The sequence below is a fragment of the Mesoplodon bidens genome, assembly GCF_964165515.1.
Source record: "Mesoplodon bidens genome assembly, chromosome: 5".
NCBI classification, from domain to species: domain Eukaryota; kingdom Metazoa; phylum Chordata; class Mammalia; order Artiodactyla; family Ziphiidae; genus Mesoplodon; species Mesoplodon bidens.
The window spans coordinates 116,153,027-116,178,186 of NC_138161.1; the positions used below are offsets into that span (position 1 = coordinate 116,153,027).

Here is a 25,160-nt window from a genome sequence, read left to right on the forward strand (position 1 = left end):
ATTCTTTCTTGGAAAGATGTTTTATTAAATACGTATTGTACATATTTTCTTAAGTCCATTCAGATGAGGTTCTTCTGTAGCATTTCACGAAGGAGTCCTTTTAAAGGCAAAGGGTTTCCAGAGTTACTAGAGAAGAGGGATTCCCTTTCACTCACCTGAGAGAAAGGTCTTTATCAACATCAAGCAGCAGAGGGTGCTGTAGTTCAGGAGATAAAGCAGCAAAAGTAGCTCAGAGATTAATTTTTTTAAACACAGAAGCTATGGAGATGCCATTTACCTCTTCTCTGAAAGCAAATAGCAACTGTGTTAATAAATGTTAGCTATAGTCTTTTAAAATTTGTATCTTGTCTGAAATGGAAGGGGAATTAGAGTATTCATGGGAAAGAAGGAAGTGAATAAATGCGAAAACAGCCTGGGGACCTTTTCTGGAGCACTTCCAGTCCAGAACTGGTTTTCTAAGACTATAAAAAAATGACCAGATATCTAAGGCCAGAGATGAGAAGAGAACATCTTTTAAGGCCATACATAGATCAAATCAGGAGAGAACACCAAGTGCTTTTCGTGTAAGCCTGCTGGTAGGGAAGCAACTGGAGGGGAAATGATACTATTGCTTTTTTTAAATACTGTCACTCTTTGATGGCTGAGAAACAGCTATATTGGATATTTGAGTTTCCTGGACATGGAGATGAGAATTTCCTGTGGTCCCAGTTTCTAATAAGTTTCTCTTTCCTTGGTATGTGACTAGATTTGTTGCATTTTCTAGAATCCCCACCCCACCCCCCAGAAAAAAAGTTTCTGTGGCATAGGATTCAATTCAGTAGAAGGCTTGAGACTCACAAGAGTTGTCGACTACAGGAGAATGGTTAGAAGAGAAGAAGGAAAATGAGACTCTTGGAACTTAGGAGCCTGCATCAGCCTGTTTAGTTTTTCAAATGCCGGTGAGAGAGTGTTTGTTGCCATTTTTTCCCCCACACTTAAAAAAAAAACTTTTATTGAGATATACTTTACATATCATAAAATTCACGCATTTAAAGTGTACAATTCAGTGATTTCTAGTATATTCACAGAACTGTACAGTGATCAATCAGCCCAGACAAATTTTAGAATGTTCTCATCATCCCAGAAAAAAACTCTGCACTGATTATCATTCAGTCCCCATCCTCACCCTCTTAGGCAACCACTGTTCTACTTTCTGTCCTTGCAGATTTGCCTAATCTGGACATTTAATATCAATAGAAATATACAGTATGTGATCTTTTTTTGTGACTGTTTTCTTTAACTTAACATAATTTCGTTATCCATCGATGTGGTGGCATGTGATCAGTATTTAATTCCGTCGTGTGGATGTACCACATTTTGTTTATGCATTCATCAGTTGATGAATGTTTAGATTATTTTGAAACTTTTAGACTATTATCAATAATGCTGCTGTGAACATTCATGTACATGCTTTTGAGTGGACATATATTTTTTTTTCTTTTCAGTATATACCTAGGAGTGGAATTGCTGGTCACATATGTGTAACATTTTCAGGCACTGCCAAATTGTTTTCTAAAGTGGCAAGACCATTTTACATTCCCATCAGCGATGTGTAAGGGTTCTGATTTCTCTGATCCTCACTCACACTTGGTATTGTCTTTTTGATTAGCCATCCATCCTCGTGAGTGTGAAGTGATAGCCCATTGTGATTTTGATTTGCCTTTTTCCCTAATAACTAATGATGTTGAGGATTTTTCATGTACTTATTAACCATTTGTATATCTTCTTTGGAGAAACGTTTGTACAAATCCTTTGCCCATTTTTTACTTGAGTTGTCTTTTTATTACTGACTTGTTAAGAGTTCTTTATATAATGTATATCCAAGTCCCTTATTAGATACATGATTTGAAAATATTTTCTCCCATTCTGAGGGTCATCTTTTTCTTGATGGTATCATTTGTGGCACAAAGTTTTTCATTTTATGCAGTCTAGTTTCTCCATTTTTTCTTTGACCTTTGTGTTTTAGTGTAATTTCTAAGTATCTGTTGCCATAAAGAGTTACTCCTGTGTAAGTCTTCTAAGAGTTTATAATTTTAGCTTTTATATTTAAGTCTGTGATCTGAGTTAATGTTTGTATATGGTGTGAGGTAGGGGTCCGACTTTATTCTTTTTGTGTGGCTATTCAGTTGTCCCAGCACCAGTTGTTGTTTGTTTGTTTTAATTGAAGTATAGTTGATTTACAATGTTGTGTTAGTTTCAGGTGTACAGCAAAGTGATTCAGTTATATATATATATATATATATATATATATATATATATATATATATATATATATATATTCTTTTTCAGGTTCTTTTTCCATATAGATTACTACAAAACCAGCACGACTTGTTGAAAAGACTATTCTTTTGCCATTGAATTGTGTTGGTATTGTTGAAAATCAGTTGACTGTAAATCTAAGAGTTTATTTCTGGATTTTCAGTTCTTTGCCATTGATATATACGCCTGTCCTTACACCAGTACACAGTGTCCTCATTACTGTAGATTTATAATAAGTTTTGAAATCAGAAGGTATGAATCCTCCAAATTTATTCTTCTGTGATTCTGGGTTCCTTGAATTTCATATCAGTTTTATGATCAACTTGTCAGTTTCTGCAAACAAACCAGCTAGGGTTTGATAGGTATTGTATTGAATCTGTAGATCACTTTGGGCACTAATGCCATCTTAACAGTGTTAGGTCTTCTAGTCCATGAGCATGAGAAGCCTTTCTGTTTATTTAGATCTTCTTTGATTTTTTTCAACAACGTTTTGTAGTTTTCAGTGTACAAATCTTAAACTTTTAAGATTATTCCGTTATTTTATTATTTTATTCTATTATAAATAGAATTATTTTTCTTAATTTCACATTTAGATTGTTCATTGCTAGTGTGTAGAGGTAAAATTGGTTTTTATTACTGATTTTAAATCCTGCAGCCTTATTTGAACTTGTTTATTAGTCTAATATATTTATAGTAAATTCCTTGGAATTTTCTATATACAATATTAAGTCATCTGCAACTTCTTTCCCTCTAATCTGGGTACATTTTATTTCATTTTCTTGCTTAATTGCTTTGGCTAGAACCTTTAGTACAATGTTGAGTAGAAGGGGTCAGAGCAGACATCTTTGTGTTGCTTCTGTTCTTAGTGGGGGAGTTTTTGGCCTTTCAAGGTTAAATATGATGTTGGCTGTAGATATTTTATAGTTGCCTTTATCACGTTGAGGAAGTTCACATTTTTTCCTGGTTTGTTGAGTATTTTTATTATGTAAGGGTATTGAATTTTGTCAGATGCCATTTTTGCATCTATTGAGATGATCACATGGATTTTGTCCTTTATTCTGTTAAGTGAGTTTATTTCATTGGATTGATTTTCATATGTTAAACCAATCTTGTATTCCTGGGATTTTTGCATCTATATTCACAAGGGATGTTGATCTATAGTTCCTTTTCTTGTAATAGCTTTGTCTGGTTTTGGTATCAGGGTAACTGACCTCATAGAATAAGTTGGGAAGTGTTGTTTTCTGTTTTTTTTGGAAGTATTTGTGAAAGATTAGCATTAATTCTTCATTAAATGTTTGATAGAGTTCACCAGTGCTGCCGTCTGGACCTATTCTTTTCTTGTGGGAAGTTTTAAAATTACTAATTCAATCCATTTACTTATTATGGGTCTGTTCAGATTTTCAGTTTCTTCTTGAGTCCAGTTAGGTAATTTGTGTCTTTCAAGGAATGTGTCCATTTCATCTGAGTTAGCTAATTTTTTATCTTATTCATAGAATTCCTTTATAATCTTTTTTTTTTTTTTTTTTGGTGAGGTTGGTGATAATGTCCCATCATTCATTCTTGATTTTAGTAATTTTATTTTTTTCTCCTTTTTTCTTAGTCTAGCTAAAAGTTTGTCAGTTTTGTTTACCTTACTACCCACTTTTAAAATTGCTTCAACAATAGTCATTTACTTGCCTTTCCTTTTAGGGTTGACTTCTTTATCCCAGGAGTCTCTGTGGTTGGTGGGTTCTCAATATGCTCCAGCCCCAGACTGCTAGAACAAGAGAGAATGATAGAATTGGCAGTGAAATACACAAACCACCCTCCTGCTCTCTGGATTCACAATCAGGTGAGCAAACCTCTGTTTAAACTTGGAGATCTGGGATCTCTGTCTCCCACAGAATTTGTGTTCAGCTCACTTAATCCACCTAAGAAACCTAGGCTTGTGTGAAAAGGGTAGAAGCTCACAAAGAGCTCCCCTCCATCCAGAATTCAGACTGTAGCAAGGTTAAAGAAGCAGAACCTTTTTGATGCACTAAGGATGATGCAAAGATACTTTGGGGTCTTGAAATACCTTCTGGGTCACCAAACAGTATTCAGTTGAATGCTGCTTTAGGATTAAAACATTTTACTTCATATGTACATTTTTGAAAATTGGCTCTGTGTGTGTCTTGTAACTGGTAAATCTATAAATCAGATTATTTTGTCCTAACGATCTTAAACGAAGGGAATTAAGCTAATCATTCTCTCATTATTTGGAGAGGAAACAATCTCTGATTACTTACTTCTCGTGCCCAGTTGAGCACTGCTAAACCTGTGGTGCCACTGCCTCTCCATTTCAGTCTCTGGAGAGCGCTTCACGTGTGATTTTGAGGAGTCCACATTTGCTGCTAATAATTCATGGTTCATCATGGACCTCAACACGACCCTATGCTGCTGTTCATTACCTACTAGAACTCTGATAACAAAGTGTGAGCTCAGAACAGATCAGTTATTTGTCTTCTTAGCTTTTGACCTTTGTCTTTTTTTTAACTGCCATCCCCTTCACTTCTAGAGTGTGCCTTCTGTATTTACCAACAACCTCCATCCCATCTCAGGCACTTGCTTATCCCCTTTACCAAAAAGGAATGTGCTATATTGCAAATATTGTAGATACAAATAAACTGATTTTAAAATTTATATGGAAGAGCAAAGGAACTAGGGTAGCAAAAACAGTTTTGAAAAAGAAGACTAACGGGAGGAATCACATTACTCAAATTTCAGATTAAAATACAACTACAGTAATAAAAACAGTGTGGTATTGGTGAAGGGATAGATATATAGATCAATGGAACAGATTAAAGAGTTCAATAGACCGGCACACATACGGCCTTTTGATTTTTGACAGAGGTGCTAAAGAAATTCAATGGAGAAAGGATAACCTTTTCAACAAATAGTGCTGGAATAGTTGTCTATCCATATGCAAAAAAAAGGAACATTGACCTAAATCTCATACTTCATATTCAAAGTTAACTCAAAATATATTGTAGGTCTAAGTAAAGGTTTTAGAAGAAAACACTGGATATATTCTGAACATCAGGGTAGGCAGATAGTTCTTAGACATGACACCAAAAGCAGGATCCCTAAGAGGAAAGCCTTATATATCAGACTTAATCAAAATTAAAAATTTTTTTCTGCAAAATATGCTATAACAGAATTTTCAAAAAGAAGCCACAGCCTAGGAGAAAGTATTTGCAAATTAGATATCCAACAAAGGACTCATATCCAGAATATATAAAGAACTTGCAAAAGGCAGCAAAAATAAAACAAACATAATTTTTAAATGGGCAAAGGATTGAACAGATGCTTCCCTAAAAAGGACATAAGGATGGCAAATAAGCAATGAAACAATGGTCAGCATCATTAGCCATTAGGGAAATGCAGATTAAAACCATATATAGTGAGATACCTCTACAGACGTATTAGAATGACTAAAATTTAAAATATCGACAATACCAAGTGCTGCCAATGATGTGGAGCAACTGGAACTCTTATATTGCTTATATTGTTAGAAGGAAAGCAAGATACTACAGCCATCCTGGAAAATATTTTGGCAGTTCCATATGAAACTAAATATACACTTACCATAATACCCAGCAGTACCACTCCTGAGTATTCATCCTAGAGAAACAAAAGAATTGTCCATATAAAAACCTTACATGAATGTTTATAGTGGTTCTATTCATAATTGTCAAAAACTAGAAACAACCAAAACATCCCTCAGCAGGTGAATGGATAAATAAACTGTGATATCAATACATTCATACAGTATACAGGCAGACCTTGTTTTACTGCGCCTTACTTTACTACACTTTGCAGATAATTGTGTTCTTTTACCAATTGAATATTTGTGGCAACCCTGCCTTGTCAGATGATAGTTAGCATTTTTTTTTAACAATAAAGGTTTTCTTTATATGAAGAAATTTTTTAAATTAAAGTATAGTTGGGCTTCCCTGGTGGCACAGTGGTTGAGAGTCCTCCTGCCGATGCAGGGGACATGGGTTCGTGCACCGGTCCGGGAAGATCCCACATGCCGCGGAGCGGCTGGGCCCGTGAGCCATGGCCGCTGAGCCTGCGCATCCGGAGCCTGTGCTCTGCAACGGGAGAGGCCACAACAGTGAGAGGCCCACGTACTGCAAAAAAAAAAAAAAAAAAAAAGTATAGTTAATTTACAATGTTATGTTAGTTTCAGATGTACAGCAAAGTGACTCAGCTATACATACATATGTATGTGTGTATATATATATACACACATACATATATATCTTCTTTTTCAGATTCTTTCCCATTATAGGTTATTACAAGATACTGAATATAGTTCCCTGTAGTATATAGTAGGTCCTTGTTGTTTATCTGTCTTATATATAACAGTAGTATATGTATGTTAATCCCAAACTCTTAATTTATCCCTTCCCCAGCTTTCCCCTTTGGTGGCCGTAAGTTTGTTTTCTATGTCTGTGGGTCTATTTCTGTTTTGTAAATAAATTTTTTTGTATTATTTTTTTAGATTCCACATACAAGTGATATATGATATTTGTCTTTGTCTGGTTTACTTCACTTAGTATGATCATCTCTAGGTCTATCCATGTAGCTTCAAATGGCGTTATTTCATTGTTTTTTATGGCTGAGTATTATTCTGTCATATATATGTACCACGTCTTCTTTATCCATTCATCTGTTGATGGACATTTAGGTTGTTTCCATGTCTTGGCTATTGTGAATAGTTCTGCTATGAACTTTGCAGTGCATGTATCTTTTCGAATTAGAGTTTTCTCTAGATATATGCCCAGGAGTGGGATTGATGGATCATATGCTAATCTCTAGATATATGCCCAGGAGTGGGATTGATAGATCATATGCTAAGTCTGTTTTTAATTTTTTAAGGAACCTCCATACTGTTCTTTATAGTGGCTGCACCAATTTACCTTTCTACCAACAGTTTGGAAGGTTGCCTTTCCCCACACCCTGTCCACCATTTATTTGTAGATTTTTTGATGATGGTCATTCTGACTGGAGTGAGGTGGTACCTCATAGTAGTTTTGATTTGCATTTCTCTAATAATTAACAACATTGAGCATCATTTCGTATGCCTTTTGGCCATCTGTATGTCTTCTTTGGAGAAATGTCTGTTTAGGTCTTCAACCCATTTTTTAATTGGGTTTTTTTTTTCATATTAAGCTGTATGAGCTGTTTGTATATTTTGGACATTAATCCCTTGTTGGTAGCACTGTTTGCAAATATTTTCTCCCAGTCCATAGGTCGTCTTTTCGTTTTATTTATGGTTTCCTTCGTTGTGCAAAAGCTTTTAAGTTTAATTAAGTCCCATTTGTTTATTTTTGTTGTTATTTCCATTACTCTAGGAGATGGATCCAAAAAAAATATTGCTGAAATTTATGTCAAAGAGTGTCCTGCCTGTGTTTTTCTCTAGGAGTTTAATAATATCTGGTCTTAACATTTAGGTCTTTAATCCATTTTGAGTTTGTTTATCTATATGATGTTAGAGAATGTTCTAATTTTATTCTTTTACATGTAGCTGTCCAGTTTTCCCAGTACCACTTAGTGAAGAGACTGTCTTTTCTCCATTGTCTATTCTTGCCTCCTTTGTCATAGATTAATTGACCATAAGTGTGTGGGTTTATTTCTGGGCTTTCTATCCTGTTCCATTGATCTATGTGTCTGTTTTTGTGCCAATACCATACTGTTTTGATTACTGTAGCTTTGTAGTATAAAGTATTTTTTAATTAAGGTATGTACGGTTTTTTTAGACATTGCTACTGCACGCTTAATAGACTCAAGTATAATGTAAACATAACTTTTATATGCATTATAAACATAATTGTTATATGCACAGCAACCAAACAATGGCTGTGACTCACTTAATTGTAGTACTAGCTTTATTGCAGTGTTCTGGAATCGAACCTGCAGTATCTCCCAGGTCCGCCTCTATTTGTTAATTAAGCAGTAAAAATAGATCAACTGTTGATGCACACCACAACTCAGCTGAATCTCAGGGGTGTTATGTTGAGTGAAAAAAGCCAGTCTCAAAGGTCCCATACTCTATAATCTCATTTATGCCACAATCTGGAAGGCAGAAATACAGTGATGGAAACATGGTTGACAAGGGATAGGGTGGGGGTGGGTGTGAGCAGAAAGGGATAGCCTAGGGGAGTTTTGGGGGGTGATGGAACTGTTCAATACCAATTTTGGTACTACACTTCTCTATGTTTGTGTTAAAATTCATAGAACTGTACAACAACAAACAACTGTTACCGTAAAGATAATGTAGAAAATAAAAGATTTCTAAATCTACAGCAGCATAAAAAAATATTCTTCCTATGGTTTACATGTCAGGCTGTATCTGTTTACACACATTTCCAGCTGCTTGCCTTAGCATTTCCATTGTAAATGTATCCTGTCACATTTCTACCCTGCGACCTTCTGAGTCCTTCCTTGGGTGTGGCCTCGGCTATCTCATTCCTTTTTATATTCTCTTTGGGTTTTCTTCCATCACTATCTCCAGGTTGCATCCTGAGTTGTTAAAAGTATGCCCTGAGGGTGGGACCAGCAAGGGGTCCATGTACCCCGAGCTCAGTGCTAAAAGGAGCTTAGCCATCCGGGCTCCTGGTTCCACGTGCCCCCTCCAGTTGTTGGCCGCCTACGTGACCTGGACCTGTTCCTGGTCCATAGCTCCCTGCTGGGTTTCATGGCTCATTGGCATTTCAGTGAAGGAACTTATTCCAAGAGGCTGTAGAAAATCTCCAAGTGGCATTGCTTGAGTGCACATCCTAATTGTAGTGCCTGCTCCACTCTGCTCAGTGGGAGTTGCAAACAGCCTTTATGAAGTCAGATTTTTCTTGGAACCATTCTCAGGTGTCTGTTTTCCTCCTGAGGATTCGTCTTATTAAGCTGTTAGAGTGGACAATAGAGGCACGTGAGTGTCTCGGTGGCAGCAGGCTGCTGTGTTGGGACATGGAATAAAGTGCCATAAATGTCTTCCTTTATTTTCTCTGCTTTGGCTCAAGCTCCTGGTAGGGTAAAGGGTTGTAGACAGCTATTGTGTGCTGGGCGCCAATTGCTGTGGAAAAGTTGTTTATTTCAAAAGTAGAAAATCTATATCCAAATTAGATACATTGCCATGTAATTGAAGGTAATGTCCCTTTACTCTCTTCCATTTTTATACTCTACAGCACTTTGAGTCTCATGTTCATGCTACCCTGGCAGTTTTTATTGATCAACAAAAGACAAAGATGGCTTTTGATTCTTTCCAGATGCTAGCAAATTAGGAGATAGATCTACTGAAGATTATTTTGTCACTAAGGAGACAACAGGCTTCTTGATTATTATCTTTCTCTGGGGCATATTTTCTTGACAACTTAAGGGTTGAAAATGCTCTGGTTTCTAAAAACAGTAACCTAAAGGTTTTGTTTGTTGTCATTACTAAGCACTCTGAAGGTGACCATTGGAGGGAATTATTTCTGTCTTGTTTCTTAGTCTCTTTTACTCTTAGATTCTTAGAGATAAAGAGAAATGTACGGGCAAGAAGGAGAGGAGGGGAGAGAGATTAGCTCTGCTGTCATCATTAGACAGAGCCTCCACAGATTTCTATTTTCAAGACTTGAAAGGAAAGAGCATTTTAACGCACTTTAGAAGCCAGTGTAGCAATTCCTAGATTTTAGTTTTTCCTAAAAGAATGCACCCTTGCTGCTAATTCCTTCTGTCAAAAATGAAAACCCACGTACCATCCTTCATGTAAAAATCTCCTGCATCTTTAAAATAGTTAAGTTCAGATGGGTTTTTTTTCCCCCTCAGAGAAAGGATTTCCATTCATTTAACATTTCTTGACCAAAAAGGACCTGTTCTGTGAATTCACATAATTTTCATTTTTTCTTAGATTTTCTCTAAGTTCTTTAAATTGTAGAGCCCCAAATTAAATTCATATCAAAAAGTACTTACTGTGCACCTGTCAGGCAAGGCACCAGTTGAGTGCTCAGGGTTGGTCTTCAGAAAGTGCCTGAACTGAGGGAGTCTACTCAGTTGATTTGTGTCAAGAATGTTCCTAGTCTAAATGATTTCTTTATTCCTAAGTTCTGTTTTTTGGTGACAGGGAAGAAGGAAGCAGGCACCCCCTACGTTTTTTCTTCTGTGACAGCCACATGACCAAAATACCGTCCATGTAGTGCTTGATGCCAGCAGGGGTTCCCCCACAGTGTCATGCAATGCCCACCGTGGCCCTGGGGGGTGAGCAGGACGGGCTAGAACCCATTTTCCACATGCGGCAGCAGAGGCTGAGAGGAGTGAAGGGACTTGCTGGATTTTATAGGGGCTGTGATTAAAAGTTAGCTTTCTGACTCCTAGATCAGTGTGTTTTTCTCCAAACTAAGGGTTCTCAACACTGCCGGATCCAATGCCCCCTTTCATTTCTGAAATGAAATTCAAAGTTAGTATATACATAAGTACATACATTAAATAAATATATTTAAAATATAACATAATTCTCTAAATACAATACAAAGGAGAAATAAAAGAAAGTGATCCATATTCAAAGACTCTATTTCAGTGTATAAATGGTGGGACATGTCTAAACTAGAAGGTAGAATGAGGTAGGCAGGTTGCTGTTCCTCAGTGTAGGATCACCGTGAATACACGTATACAGATGCAGATGGTACAGGTGTTTCCTGGCAACAGAAGGACCACGCATATGTGCTGTACACTGGGATGTGGTTCCCCAGAATAGTGAACATGTTTGGTAAATTTCTGGACACAACAACATACAATCTGCATGGCAGTGACATTCTGGAAAATTCAGACCACATTAGATCCATGCAAACAATACTTTGAATTGTTTTTGTTTCTGTTTTTTTTTTTGTTTTGTTTTTTGGTTTTTTTTGGCGATAAGCGGGCCTCTCACTGTTGTGGCCTCTCCCATTGCGGAGCACAGGCTCCAGACGCGCAGGCTCAGCGGCCATGGCTTACGGGCCTAGCTGCTCCACAGCATGTGGGATCTTCCCGGATCAGGGCATGAACCCATGTCCCCTGGATCGGCAGGCAGACTCTCAACCACTGCGCCACTGGAGGGAAGCCCTCTTTTTTTTTTATACAGCAGGTTCTTATTAGTTATCCATTTTGTACATATCAGTGTATACATGTCAATCCCAGTCTCCCAATTCATCACACCACCCCCCCCAGACCCCGCTGCTTTCCCCCCTTCATGTCTATACGTTTGTTCTCTACATCTGTGTCTCAATTTCTGCCCTGCAAACCGGTTCATCTCTACCATTTTTCTAGGTTCCACATATATGCGTTAATATACTATATTTGTTTTTCTATTTCTTACTTACTTCACTCTGTATGACTGTCTCTAGTTCTTACCATGTCTCTACAAATGACCCAATTTTGTTCCTTTTTATGGCTGAGTAATATTCCATTGTATATATGTACCACATCTTCTTTATCCGTTCATCTGTTGGTGGACATTTCGGTTGCTTCCATGTCCTGGCTATTGTAAATAGTGCTGCAGTGAACATTGGAGTACATGTGTCTTTTTGAATTATGGTTTTCTCTGGGTATATGCCCAGTAATGGGATTGCTGGGTCATATGGTAATTCTATTTTTAGTTTTTCTTTGTTTTTTTTGTAGTTTTTTGTGGTACGCAGGCCTCTCACCATTGTGGCCTCTCCCGTTGCGGAGCACAGGCTCCGGACGTGCAGGCTCAGTGGCCATGGCTCACGGGCCCAGCTGCTCCGCGGCATGTGGGATCTTCCCGGACCAGGGCACGAACCCGCGTCCCCTGCATCGGCAGGCGGACTCTCAACCACTGCGCCACCAGGGAAGCCCTATTTTTAGTTTTTAAGGAACCTCTATACTGTTCTCCATAGTGGCTGTATTAATTTCCATTCCCACCAACAGTGCAAGAGGGTTCCCTTTTCTCCACACCCTCTCCAACATTTGTTGTTTGTAGATTTTCTCATGATGCCCATTCTAACTGGTGTGAGGTGATACCTCATTGTAGTTTTGATTTGCATTTCTCTAATAATTAGTGATGTTGAGCAGCTTTTCATATGCTTCTTGGTCATCTGTATGCCTTCTTTGGAGAAATGTCTATTTAGGTCTTCTGCCCATTTTTTGATTGGGTCGTTTGTTTTTTTAATATTGAGCTTCATGAGCTGTTTATATATTTTGGAGATTAATCCTTTGTCCATTGATTTGTTTGCAAATATTTTCTCCCATTCTGAGGGTTGTCTTTTCGTCTTGTTTGTAGTTTCCTTTGCTTTGCAAAAGCTTTTAAGTTTCATTAGGTCCCATTTGCTTATTTTTGTTTTTATTTCCATTACTCTAGGGGGTGGATCAAAAAAGATCTTGCTGTGATTTATGTCAAAGAGTGTTCTTCCTGTGTTTTTCTCTAAGAGTTTTATAGTGTATGGTCTTACATTTAGGTCTCTAATCCATTTTGAGTTTATTTTTGTGTATGGTGTTAGGGAGTGTTCTAATTTCATTCTTCTACATGGAGCTGTCCAGTTTTCCCAGCACCACTTATTGAAGAGAGTGTTTTTTCTCTTGTATATCCTTGTCTCCTTTGTCATAGATTAGTTGACCATAGGTGCATGGGTATATCTCTGGGCTTTCTATCCTGTTCCATTGATCTATGTTTCTGTTTTTGTGCCAGTACCATATTGTCTTGATTACTGTAGCTTTGTAGTATAGTCTGAAGTCAGGGAGTCTGATTCCTCTAGCTCCATTTTTTTCCCTGAAGACTGCTTTGGCTATTCAGGGTCTTTTGTGTCTCCATACAAATGTTAAGATTTTTTCTAGTTCTGTAAAAAATGCCATTGGTAATTTGATAGGGATTGCATTGAATCTGTCGGTTGCTTGGGAAGTATAGTCATTGTCACAATATTGATTCTTCCAATCCAAGAACATGGTATATCTCTCCATCTGTTGGTGTCATCTTTAATTTCTTTCATCAGTGTCTTGTAGTTCTCTGCATACAGGTCTTTTGTCTCCCTAGGTAGGTTTATTCCTAGGTATTTTATTCGTTGTGTTGCAGTGGTAAATGGGAGTGTTTCCTTAATTTCTCTTTCAGCTGTTTCATCATTTATGTATAGGAATGCCAGAGATTTCTGTGCATTAATTTTGTATCCTGCAACTATGTTGACTAATAGTGGTGAGAGTGGACATCTTTGTTTTTTTTCTGATCTTAGAAGAAATGCTTTCAGTTTTTCGTCATTGAGAATGATGTTTGCTGTGGGCTTGTTGTATATGGCCTTTATTATGTTGAGGAAGCTTCCCTCTATGCCTACTTTCTGGAGAGTTTTTATCATAAATGGGTGTTGAATTTTGTCAAAAGCTTTTTCTGCATCTATTGAGATGATCATATGGTTTTTATTCTTCAATTTGTTAATATGGTGTATCACATTGATTGATTTGTGTATACCGAAGAATCCTTGCATCCCTGGGATAAATCCCACTTGATCATGGTGTATGATCCTTTTAATGTGTTGTTGGATTCTGTTTGCTAGTATTTTGTTGAGGATTTTTGCATCTATATTCATCAGTGATATTGGTGTGTAATATTCTGTTTTTGTAGTATCTTTGGTTTTGGTATCAGGGTGATGGTGGCCTCATAGAATGTGTTTGGGAGTGTTCCTTCCCCTGCAGTTTTTTAGAAGAGTTTGAGAAGGATGGGTGTTAGCTCTTCTCTAAATGTTTGGTAGAATTCACCTGTGAAGCCATCTGGTCCTGGATTTTTGTTTGTTGGAAGATTTTTAATCACAGTTTCAATTTCATTACTTGTGATTGGTCTGTTTATATTTTCTATTTCTTCCTGGTTCAGTCTTGGAAGGTTAAACCTTTCTAAGAATTTGTCCATTTCTTCCAGGTTGTCCATTTTATTGGCATAGAGTTGCTTGTAGTAGTCTCTTAGGATGCTTTGTATTTCTGCAGTGTCTGTTGTAACTTCTCCTTTTTCATTTCTAATTTTATTGATTTGAGTCCTCTCCCTCTTTTTCTTGATGCGCCTGGCTAATGGTTTATCAATTTTGTTTATCTTCTCAAAGAACCACCTTTTAGTTTTATTGATCTTTGCTGTTGTTTTCTTTGTTTCTATTTCATTTATTTCTGCTCTGATCTTTATGATTTCTTTCCTTCTACTAACTTTTGGTTTTGTTTGTTCTTCTTTCTCTAGTTCTTTTAGTTGTAAGGTTAGATTGTTTATTTGAGATTTTTCTTTTTTCTTGAGGTAGGCTTGTATTGCTATAAACTTAACCTCTTAGAACTGCTTTTGCTGCATCCCATAGGTTTTGGATCATTCTGTTTTCATTGTCATTTGTCTCCAGGTATTTTTTGATTTACTCTTGGGTTTCTTCAGTGATCTCTTGGTTATTTAGTAACGTATTGTTTAGCTTCCATGTGTTTGTGGTTTTTGTGGGTTTTTTTCCCTGTAATTGATTTCTAATCTCATAGCATTGTGGTCAGAAAAGATGCTTGATATGATTTCAATATTCTTAAATTTACTAAGGCTTGATTTGTGACCCAAGATGTGATCTATCCTGGAGAATGTTCTGTGCACACTTGAGAAGAAAGTGTAATCTGCTGTTTTTGCATTGAATGTCCTATAAATATCAAATGTATCTGGTCTTTTGTGTCATTTAAAGCTTGTGTTTCCTTATTACTTTTCTGTTTGGTTGATCTGTCCATTGGTGTAAGTGAGGTGTTAAAGTATTATTGTGTTACTGTCGATTTCCTCTTTTATAGCTGTTAGCAGTTGCCTTATGTATTGAGGTGCTCCTATGTTGGGTGCATATATGTTTATAATTGTTATATCTTCTTCTTGGATTGATCCCTTGATCATTATGTAGTGTCCTTCCTTGTCTCTTGTAACATTCTTTATTTTAAAGTCTATTTCCCCTGATATGAGAATTGCTACTCCAGCTTTCTTTTGATTTCCATTTGCATGGAATATCTTTTTCCATCCCCTCACTTTCAGTCTGTATGTGTCCCTAGGTCTGAACTGGGTCTCTTGTAGACAGCATATATATATGCATCTTGTTTTTGTATCCATTCAGCGAGTCTGTGTCTTTTGGTTGGAGCATTTAATCCATTCACATTTAAGGTAATTATCAATGCACATGTTCCTATGACCATTTTCTTAATTGTTTTGGGTTTTATTTATTTATTTATTTTGCGGTACACGGGCCTCTCACTGTTGTGGCCTCTCCCGTTGTGGAGCACAGGCTCCAGGTGCACAGGCTCAGCGGCCATGGCTCACGGGCCTAGCCGCTCCACGGCATGTGGGATCTTTCCGGACTGGGGCACGAACCCGTGTCCCCTGCATCGGCAGGCGGACTCTTAACCACTGCGCCACCAGGGAAGCCCTTGGGTTTGTTTTGTAGGTCCTTTTCTTCTCTTGTGTTTCCCCCTTAGAGAAGTTCCTTTAGCATTTGTTGTAGAGCTGGTTTGGTGGTGCTGAATTCTCTTAGCATGTCTGTAAAGCTTTTGATTTCTCCATCGAATCTGAATGAGATCTTTGCTGGGTTGAGTAATCTTGGTTGTAGGTTCTTCCCTTTCATCACTTTAAATATATCGTGCCACTCCCTTCTGGCTTGTAGAGATTCTGCTGAGAAATCAGCTATTAACCTTATGGGAGTTCCCTTGTATGTTATTTGTCATTTTTCCCTTGCTGCTTTCACTAATTTTTCTTTGTCTTTAATTTTTGCCAGTTTGATTACTGTGCGTCTCTGCGGGTTTCTCCTTTGGTTTATTCTGTATGGGACTCTCTGCACTTCCTGGACTTGGGTGGCTATTTCCTTTCCCATGTTAGGGAAGTTTTCGACTATAATCTCTGCAAATATTTTCTTGGGTCCTTTCTTTCTGTCTTCTCCTTCTGGGACTCTGTAATGCGAATGTTGTTGCATTTAATGTTGTCCCAGAGGTCTCTTAGTCTGTCTTCATTTCTTTTCATTCTTTTTTCTTTATTCTGTTCCACAGCAGTGAGTTCCGCCATTCTGTCTTCCAGGTCACTTATCCGTTCTTCTGCCGCAGTTATTCTGCTATTGATTCCTTCTAGTGTAGTTTTCATTTCAGTTATTGTATTGTTCATCTCTGTTTGTTTGTTCTTTAATTCTTCTAGGTCTTTGTTAAACATTTCTTGCATCTTCTCGATCTTTGCCTCCATTTTTTTTCAGAGGTCCTGGCTCATCTTCACTATCATTATTCTGAATTCTTTTTCTGGAATGTTGCCTATCTCCACTTCATTTAGTTGTTTTTCTGGGGTTTTATCTTGTTCCTTCATCTGGTACATAGCCCTCTGCCTTTTCATCATGTCTGTCTTTCTGTCAATGTGGGTTTTGTTCCACAGGCTGCAGGATTGTCGTTCTTCTTGCTTCTGCTGTCTGCCCTCCGGTCGAGTCTTTTTGTAAAATGATTTAGGGTCTAGTCTCAGGTCATTCCAAACCAGTTTTCACCTGCATGTATGTCCCATGGGTCTTTTAGAAGTCTGTGCAGGGCAGCCCTGTGCATCACAGAGACTGGTGTGTCACCAGACCTGCTCTCTGACTTAAAAGCCCTCGTTTGCCTCATTTGCTGATTTCTGTGCTGTAAATACTCCCACAGTGGCTGGCATCAAACTACCAGTAGAAACTGGCCCACAGAATTCCTGCAGATTTAACCATCTGCTTAGTAGGAGCCAGTTTCGGGACACCACTAACTTCACAGGACATCTGGTGTCGCTGGCCCTGCCCTCTAAATGCCAGTTGGATTCCGTAAGTCATCATGACCTGAAAAAAGTGTCACCACAGATTTCCAAAACACCTCCCTCAGGGGCAGTATCGCCCCCATGGAGAACCAGTGCATTCAGCTCCGATTGTATCTCTGGTGTAAGTGACCTCACCCAATTGTAGCTGCTTTACCTGGGTGGGTGTGAGTGGTACTTAACCCCTAGGCTGGAACCTCTGGCTGCCTGTTCTGCTCCAGGGAGAAGCTGACAGCACTGAGCAGGACCGCAGTGCTGGCCTCAGCCTGTGGAGCAGCCTGGCTGTTCCCTTCTGGCGGCTAGGAGGGGGACCCCCACTTCTCAGCCCTGATGAGCCCAGGGTAGCCCCATCCCGCCTCTCGGCTCCAAGGCTTTAATCAGAACACAGGAGCACAGCTCAGAAAAGGACACTCATACTTCAGGGCTGTCCCCTGGGCCCAATGCCTCTTTGCACAGCCCAGTTAGTTCAACACCTGAGAAGTTAGCAAATGGCAGGGTTCCTGAAGCGAGCCTCCGTCTCTCCACACCAGAGTGGCTGTGCAGCTTGCATCCTGAAGGTGGAGGAGCACATGGCCTGTAGGAGGCACAGGTCGGATCAGTTCACGGCCCTGCGAGAACTGAGAGCAAGCTGTAAAAATGGCCCTAGAAACTGACCAAAATATATGAGGTGGATGTGCTCTGCTTTCCGAAGGAAGAACATGGTTTAAGACCTCTGCTACACAGCATTAAAGGCTCGTTTCTCTCCCCCCTCAGTGTACACTGGACTCGGAAGTGGCCTTGAGAGTGGGTGGAGAGTTCTTCTTTGACCCTCAGCCTGCAGACGCCTCTAGAAACCTTGTGTTGATTGCGGGAGGAGTTGGAATTAACCCTCTGCTTTCCATCCTGCGCCACGCAGCAGACCTCCACAGAGAACGGGCGAACAAGGGACGTGGGTATGAGATTGGAACAATCAGACTGTTCTACAGCGCAAAAAACACCAGCGAGCTCCTGTTCAAGGTAAGGGAGGAGTGTGTGTCACATAGCTTGCTGTGAGCAGACTCGCATCGTGGTACTAGTGTCCACGGACCTTTCTTGCCTCCATTGCGTCTTCTCTGCAACAGTTCAGAGGCTGGAAAGGCTGAATCATGTTCACATGAGGCCCAGGACAATTTAACAAGCTAGTGCTGAGGAGGCTCCCAGTGCAGTGACAGGAGAGGGCAGGGCTGGGGGCTTGAATCAGGAGGTGGACGAGCAGGAAATTCAGCGTGGCGCTGGGGTTCCCCAGAGAGTCACGGGGACTGCGGGTGGGCTCAGATGGCACAGGAGTAGGTGAGACCCAGCTGGGTGTGTGGAACCCCCAGCGGCTGCATCTGTGGAAGCTAAGTCCATTTGACAGGAGAAGAGGTTCACTCTGGATTGCTTTGCAGCTGCAAGGATAACAAAAGAAGAGAAACAGTTAAAAGACACAACTGTGGTCAGTGAAACTGCTGCTTAATTGCCCACGCCGGAGAAAAAGGAAAAAGAAAAAACTCCCGGAGAGTTAGTAATATGCTTGTTAGCATATTCAGATTTCAATTAAAGCCAAATAGCCCTCTGTACTCTGAATGCTCTGGCCTGCTTGGCTGCAAACAATCTCTCTCTAAGTAGAGAGCAGAGGGGCAGACGTGTGCAGAATGGCAGTGGAGGTTCAGCGTCCCTGGGGGTGCACATCTGTTTTGATTTTTTTAAATTGTAGTGTGACCAAATATGTTTGACATTCCAGAAAAATATCCTTGATTTAGTAAATGAATTTCCTGAGAAGATTGCATGCAGTTTGCATGTTACAAAACAGACTACACAAATCAGTGCAGACCTCAAGCCATACATCACGGGTGAGTCCCCTAAAGATGTTTTGACTGTATCCATACCATTATTTTGTGCATGTGCCAGTTGGTTGAGTGTAGATGCTTTATTGTTGGGAGTTGTCACTACCTGGGGAATTGAGAGATGATTCATCATGGAAAAATACGGAGAGGTTAGTTGGATTTACTTATTATATACAGATCTCCTGCTGCCCATATTAAAAATTTATTTTCTGCATTTTTTAGGGGACCTTTGCATCATCGCGGTAGTATGCATACAAAGAATTATACTCCGGCTTTGACTGAATCAATTCCATTTGCCATTAATAGTAATTTAAATTTCTCGTGGTTTCCCCTCCCTGGAAGGAGTTCTCACAAAGCAGTTTATTTACTTTGCTGAAGGCAGTTTTGAATCTCTCCCAAAGATCAGTATGCTCCCTGGCCCTGTCTGGAGAGTGCATTATGATCAGCTGTCCTCATTGCTTGCTGTGGATTCAGGAAACCTGGAGACGCGCTCTCTGCTTGGGTCCGGCCCGGACACCAGCAGGAGCCGGCATGCTGATGACTCAGGACGCGACCCACTGAGCTTATTACTGAAAATAAACACTGTTGCCGAGTTGTGGTTAGTCCTTCTTCTTTTCAGTACAGACACGTCTGGCTTAAATTGGTGTTTATTCTGTTTTTTGGTAGAAGGAAGAATAACGGAGAAGGAGATAAGATATCATATTTCGAAAGAGACCTTGTTCTACATTTGTGGCCCACCTCCCATGACAGACTTCTTCTCCAAGGACCTGGAGAGCAGCCACGTTCCCAAAGAGCACATCTACTTTGAGAAGTGGTGGTAGGGGGTAGGCGCAGGGGCAGAAGGGTGGGATGGAGGGCCACGAGGACAGGGACAGACAGTACACTCTGTGATTCGTGGGGGATGAATTCACCTCTGCCCAGCCTTCGTTTTTAAGGCTGTGAACTCAGTGACCGGTTGGAGAAACAAGAAAAACCAGCTGACAGACTTAGATGATAAACTTGTTGCAAAAACTTCATTGATTAAACTGGTTTTCACTACGTTGACTTTCTTTTATGAATAACTGCTTGATTATCTCATGATGTACCTCGAATTGGTTGATAGGGATTTTCTTTGCCCTTAAGGGAAAAAAAGACATAGACTTTTATTCAGTCATATGAAAATATGGTTTTGTGTGTGAAATGTAGGCTATCTTTAAATTATTTGATAACAACCTATATATCTTATGATGAATAAATTTAAACGTAATTTCATTTGAAATGCTTTATTATATTTAATGTCTTAGGGACTTCCTTGGTGGCACAGTGGTTAAGAATCCGCCTGTCAATGCAGGGGACACGGGTTCAAGCCCTGGTCTGGGAAGATCCCACATGCCATGGAGCAACTAAGCCCACGTGCCACAACTCCTGAGCCTGCGTGCCACATCTGCTGAAGCATGTGTGCCTAGAGCCCATGCTCTGCAACAAGGGAAGCCACTGCAGTGAGAAGCCTGTGCACCGCCACGAAGAGTAGCCCCTGCTTGCTTCAACTAGAGAAAGCCCGCATGCAGCAACAAAGACCCAACGCAGCCAAAAATAAATAAATAAATAAAATTTAATGTTTTAGTTTACCTTATTGTGGCCTGCAGCCTTGCTTCTTCAGAAGTTGAGTTTGGAAGTAGAAAATTATTAGAAAAACTGCTTTATGGAATTGAACATCCAGCATATTTGTTTCATGTTAATAAACAACCTCAGTATGTATCCTCATTGTTAGTTTCTTCTCAGATGAAACCCTTCCTGGGGTCTGTGTCTTGGCCACCTGCCTCAGTGCTACATGTGGGAGGCGGCTTCATGTTTGGGACAAAGGTAAGGATGACTGCCATGTTCCCTGTTGAATCTGCCCTTAGTGGCTCGGCTGGCTGGCTATAAATATGTGCTTAGGATTGATTAGGGGGTACAGAGCCAATTCCAAACCCTGTTCCTCTGCCTTTTATTTCATTCTTTTGCCAGGGTTGTTCCTGGCACAGCAGCTTCTCATATACCTGTTGAGTGACTAAAAGCAAGCAACTACCGTTTAACCCCTTGCTAAGCCTGGGGTTGGGAGGTGGTCCCCAGGATGCATGGAGAGAGTGGAGAGCATCGTCCTAAGGCTGCTCTGGTGGAACTGATAGAAAGCAGACTTTACTTCTTATCTCTGTTTAGAGTTTAAAAAATGTGAAATAAGTCCCCAGGCTCAGGCCAGGCCCTCCTTTCTGTGACAGGCAGTCTTGGACCATGGCCACTTTCCTGGAGAGCCCCATGAGGTAAGGGGGGTCCGGGAAGAAGGGCAGACCAGAGCCGGAGTGCAGGGGTCCGTGGAGAGGATTCTGTTCTCCAGCTGATGAGAGAGGGCAGGAGACCCTTTCTCCTCTCTGGGGTTGCAGGTCTCACGGGGACTCCAGGGCTTAAACACATCACTGATTTATGGGGTCTGGCGATGGCTAGCATCACCATTCTAGCCTCTGCCCTGTTTTGAATTTTGTTTTAAGCAGGGATCATTTGTCAACTGTTTCAATCCCAGATTTGAATTCCGTAGGAGGAGAGGGGGACCCTTGACCCGACAGGAATATCAGAGTCCGTTCAGGGTAATGATCGTCACCATTTCAGAGGTGAGGGGAACGTGAGGAGCTCTGACCTCCCTAAGGAGCCTGAGTCACCCGTTGGCCCCAAAGTGTCCAGGCCGAGAGCTGGCCTTGAGGGCGGAGCACTCACAGGCACAGAGCATGCTGAGGTTCAAGGGTGTGGGAGCACGGCAGGGCCCTTCCACCCACTGGCCAGGGCAGCTGGTAGGGAGGGGACACCCAGCTACCGAGAGGGAGTCCACCCCAGGCCTTTCTGTGTTGGGAGTGGAGGTGCCAGGGAGTAGCTTCAGTGCTACTGCATATGGGACGGGGGCCTGTGTGCCCGCTGTTGTGTCACAGAGCAAGGGCCACCTGTCGAGATCCCAGCTCTGCCCGCCACCCTGCCAGACACTGTCGCCATCTGTAAATCACTGAGGGGCCAGGTCATGACCTTTGCCTAGACTGTAGCTCCTTCCAGCTCTGTTCTTTCTGGTGCTGAGCGCTGAACAGTATTTCTGGTCCCCTGGCCAAGGATGTCCTTTTGCCCTTGCTTGCTGGGCCAGTGAGAATCTCTTTGGTCCTCAAATTAAGTCCAGCCAGGGTGACTTGGAATTTATAGCGTGGTGGCTGAGAATGTCAACTGGAGAGAGCCTGTGAGCCCGGCTGCTTGGGTTCAGACCTCAGCTCTGCCATGTACTGGGTAGATGACCTGGAGCATGTCACTGACCTGCGTGATGCCTCAGTTTGTAATTACACACGTGGGCACATATGTGCCCCTGCGTGTGAAACAGGTAATAATACCCCCTCCCTCGTAAGGCTGTTACGGGGATTAAAGGTGATGAAACATATGAAGTGCTCGGTAGAGCAGTGCATGAGTGTGAGTGTGTTATTACTTTGCTTTTCCTCATCCTATTCAGGAAGGGTGTAAGAGGCTGGATGGCGCCGGTTTAGTCCACCTGCCTGTAACCTGCACACGGTAGGGCTCTGTTGTTCAGCGCTCACTTTCGTACATGGTAAGTACTTAGTAGATACTCCTTACATGGGTGAGAGGACCTGCCCAGAGCTGATGGGCTGTTTTAAAGGCATTCTTAAGGATCCTTCTGGCCTTATGAGTTTGTGAAAGGATGTTTCCTCTTGGGACATGAGGCCCTTTCAGAGTCTACTCAGAAGATAGGTTAAGCTGATGTGTGAGACTTTCTCAAATTTTGTGTTAGAATGAATGCTAATGCTCACCAGAAAAATGGATCAAATACCTTGGCCTTTCCCAAATAGTCTGCCATTAAAAGGGCTTTCTCTGGAGCATGGGGCACTTCCTCATCCACGGGGTGTCTGTAGGTGGATGTGGAGCTCTGAGATAAGGATGTTCCCTGGGAACCTGTTTCTGGTCAGTAGCCCCTACTCTGAAAGAAAAAAAAAAAAGTCTTATTATGAAAATGTTCAAAGATACACCAAAGTAGAGAAGACAGTAGAATTATACATCCATCACCCAGCCTCACTGATTACCAATATTCTGCTGTTTATTTTTGTCTGCCCTTAACTTCATTGTGTTTTGATGTTTCAGGAGTATTTTGAAGTAAATCCTAGAAATCATATCATGTCACCTGTAAATTCTTCAGTGTGTAACAGCCATATCACCTCAGTGTGACCACCATGCCATCATACTCAGCACAAGTAACAATGATTCCTTAATATCATCATCAAAACAACCTTCCTGAGTTCTTTCCCCCACTGCCTCAAAGTCCACGTGTTGCAATTCGGTTGATATGTCCTTTGAGCTTCTTTCAATCCACGGTCCCCTCTCCCTACCCCACACACATATCCATAGACACTTCATTGAAGAAACTGGGGCGTTGGTCCTATAGACTTTCCCACATTGTAAACCCAGCCTACTGTATCCTCAAGGTGTCATTGAACATCACCCTGTATCCTCTGTATGTCACATAAACTGGTAAGTAGATCTAGAGCTCATTTAGATTCAGATTCAAGATTTTTTTTTCTTTTGCAGGACTACATCGTAAGTGGTGTTATGTATTTTTTTTTTTTAAAGAAGATGTTGAAGGTAGTTTATTTTTGCTGTGTTGGGTCTTCGTTTCTGTGCGAGGGCTTTCTCTAGTTGTGGCAAGCGGGGGCCACTCTTCATCATGGTGCGCGGGCCTCTCACTATTGCGGCCTCTCTTGTTGCGGAGCACAGGCTTCAGGCGCGCAGGCTCAGTAGTTGTGGCTCACGGGACTAGTTGCTCCACGGCACGTGGGATCCTCCCAGACCAGGGCTCGAACCCGTGTCCCCTGCATCAGCAGGCAGATTCTCAACCACTGAGCCACCAGGGAAGCCCGGTGTTATATGTATTTCTGTTGCATCCGAAGGAGGCACCTAATGTCTGTCCCACTTCTAGTGTTTTTAAGATTGACCAGTGGGTTCAGCTTTTGTCAGCCTGATCCCCCCAATAAAAAGTTCTCTATCAGCCTTTCGCCTAATTATCTTAGTAGCTGTTGATCATTGTCTATACCTACTATTTCATTAAGGATTAATCGCCCATCTCTATCATTTTTCCTGCATTTATTACCTGTGACTCTTCTAAAAAGAACTTTCCCTCATTGACTTTGCCCTAAAATGAGTCTGACTTGGAAAGACAGAATCAGTGCTTGATTCCCTTTATTCATCAATTAGCCTATTAAGAGTTGGTGTCTGAGCAACCTCTGAAGATCGAAGATGACCAGTGAGATTATTTTTTTTAAGTGTCATTATGAACTCTTTGGCTTTTTGTACATTTGATTGTTTGCATCCATTGTGTTCAAATTTTCGATGGTTGGCTTGTTTGGGGATGCCCTGGCTGTGTTAGGGGCCCCCACTAAGTCGTGGGGTATTGGTGAGGTTTGGGGCTATTAGAGTTGCAAAAAGTGCTTGAATAAACAGAAAAGAGAAAAAGGAGATGAGTGTGCTGTCAGAAACCCACATGAAGAAAGTGTTTCAAGCAGGACGGACTGGTCAGCTGGGTCATTCTTGATGCAATAGGAGAGAAGTTCCCATGAGCAGCCATTGATGTAGCAACTGGAAGGTCACCGGTGATCTTGATAAGAGGGATGTTAAAAGTGAAACATTGGAGTGGGTGTGGGAACAACTGGGAGGAAAGAAATTGTAATGAGTACAAATTGTTTCAAAGAATGTTACTGTAAAGGGAAGGAAAAAGATGGGATGGTAACTGGAAAGGGAAATGGGGTCAAGAGAACTCCATTTGTTAGAACTCATTTAAAAAAATTATTGAAGTAGATTTACAATGTTATATTAATTTCTGCTGTACAGCAGTGATTCAGTTATACATATATGTATTCTTTTTCACATTCTTTTCCATTATGGCTTATCACAGGATATTGAATATAGTTCCCTGTGCAGTACAGTAGAATCTCATTGTGGATCCATCCTGTATATAATAGTTTGCACCTGCTAACCCCAAACTCCCAATCCATCCCTCCCCCACACCCCCCCTTGGCAACCACAGGTCTGTTCTCTATGTCTGTGAGTGTTTCTGTTTCGTAGATATGTTCATTTGTGTAGTATTTTAGATTCCACCTATAAATGATATCATACGGTATTTGTCTTTTCCTGTCAACTTCACTTAGTATAATAATCTCTAGACCCATCCATGTTGCTGCACACAACATTCTTTTTTATGGCTG

At 40.7% G+C, this 25,160-nt stretch overlaps 1 protein-coding gene across 5 annotated transcripts in view; it reads left to right on the plus strand.

Moving 5' to 3' along the window:
* OXNAD1 (oxidoreductase NAD binding domain containing 1) overlaps window positions 1-20,646 on the plus strand; it is a 61,467-nt gene extending 40,821 nt beyond the window's left edge. For all 5 annotated transcript variants that reach the window (XM_081235574.1, XM_081235573.1, XM_081235576.1 and 2 more), the window contains 4 exons: window positions 3,988-4,129; window positions 17,819-18,061; window positions 18,807-18,915; window positions 19,576-20,646. In XM_081235574.1, coding sequence (XP_081091700.1) covers window positions 3,988-4,129; window positions 17,819-18,061; window positions 18,807-18,915; window positions 19,576-19,730 — 649 coding nt within the window. In that variant the 3' untranslated portion in view covers window positions 19,731-20,646. The remainder of the gene's footprint in view (window positions 1-3,987; window positions 4,130-17,818; window positions 18,062-18,806; window positions 18,916-19,575) is intronic.
* The last annotated feature ends 4,514 nt before the right edge of the window (window positions 20,647-25,160 follow it).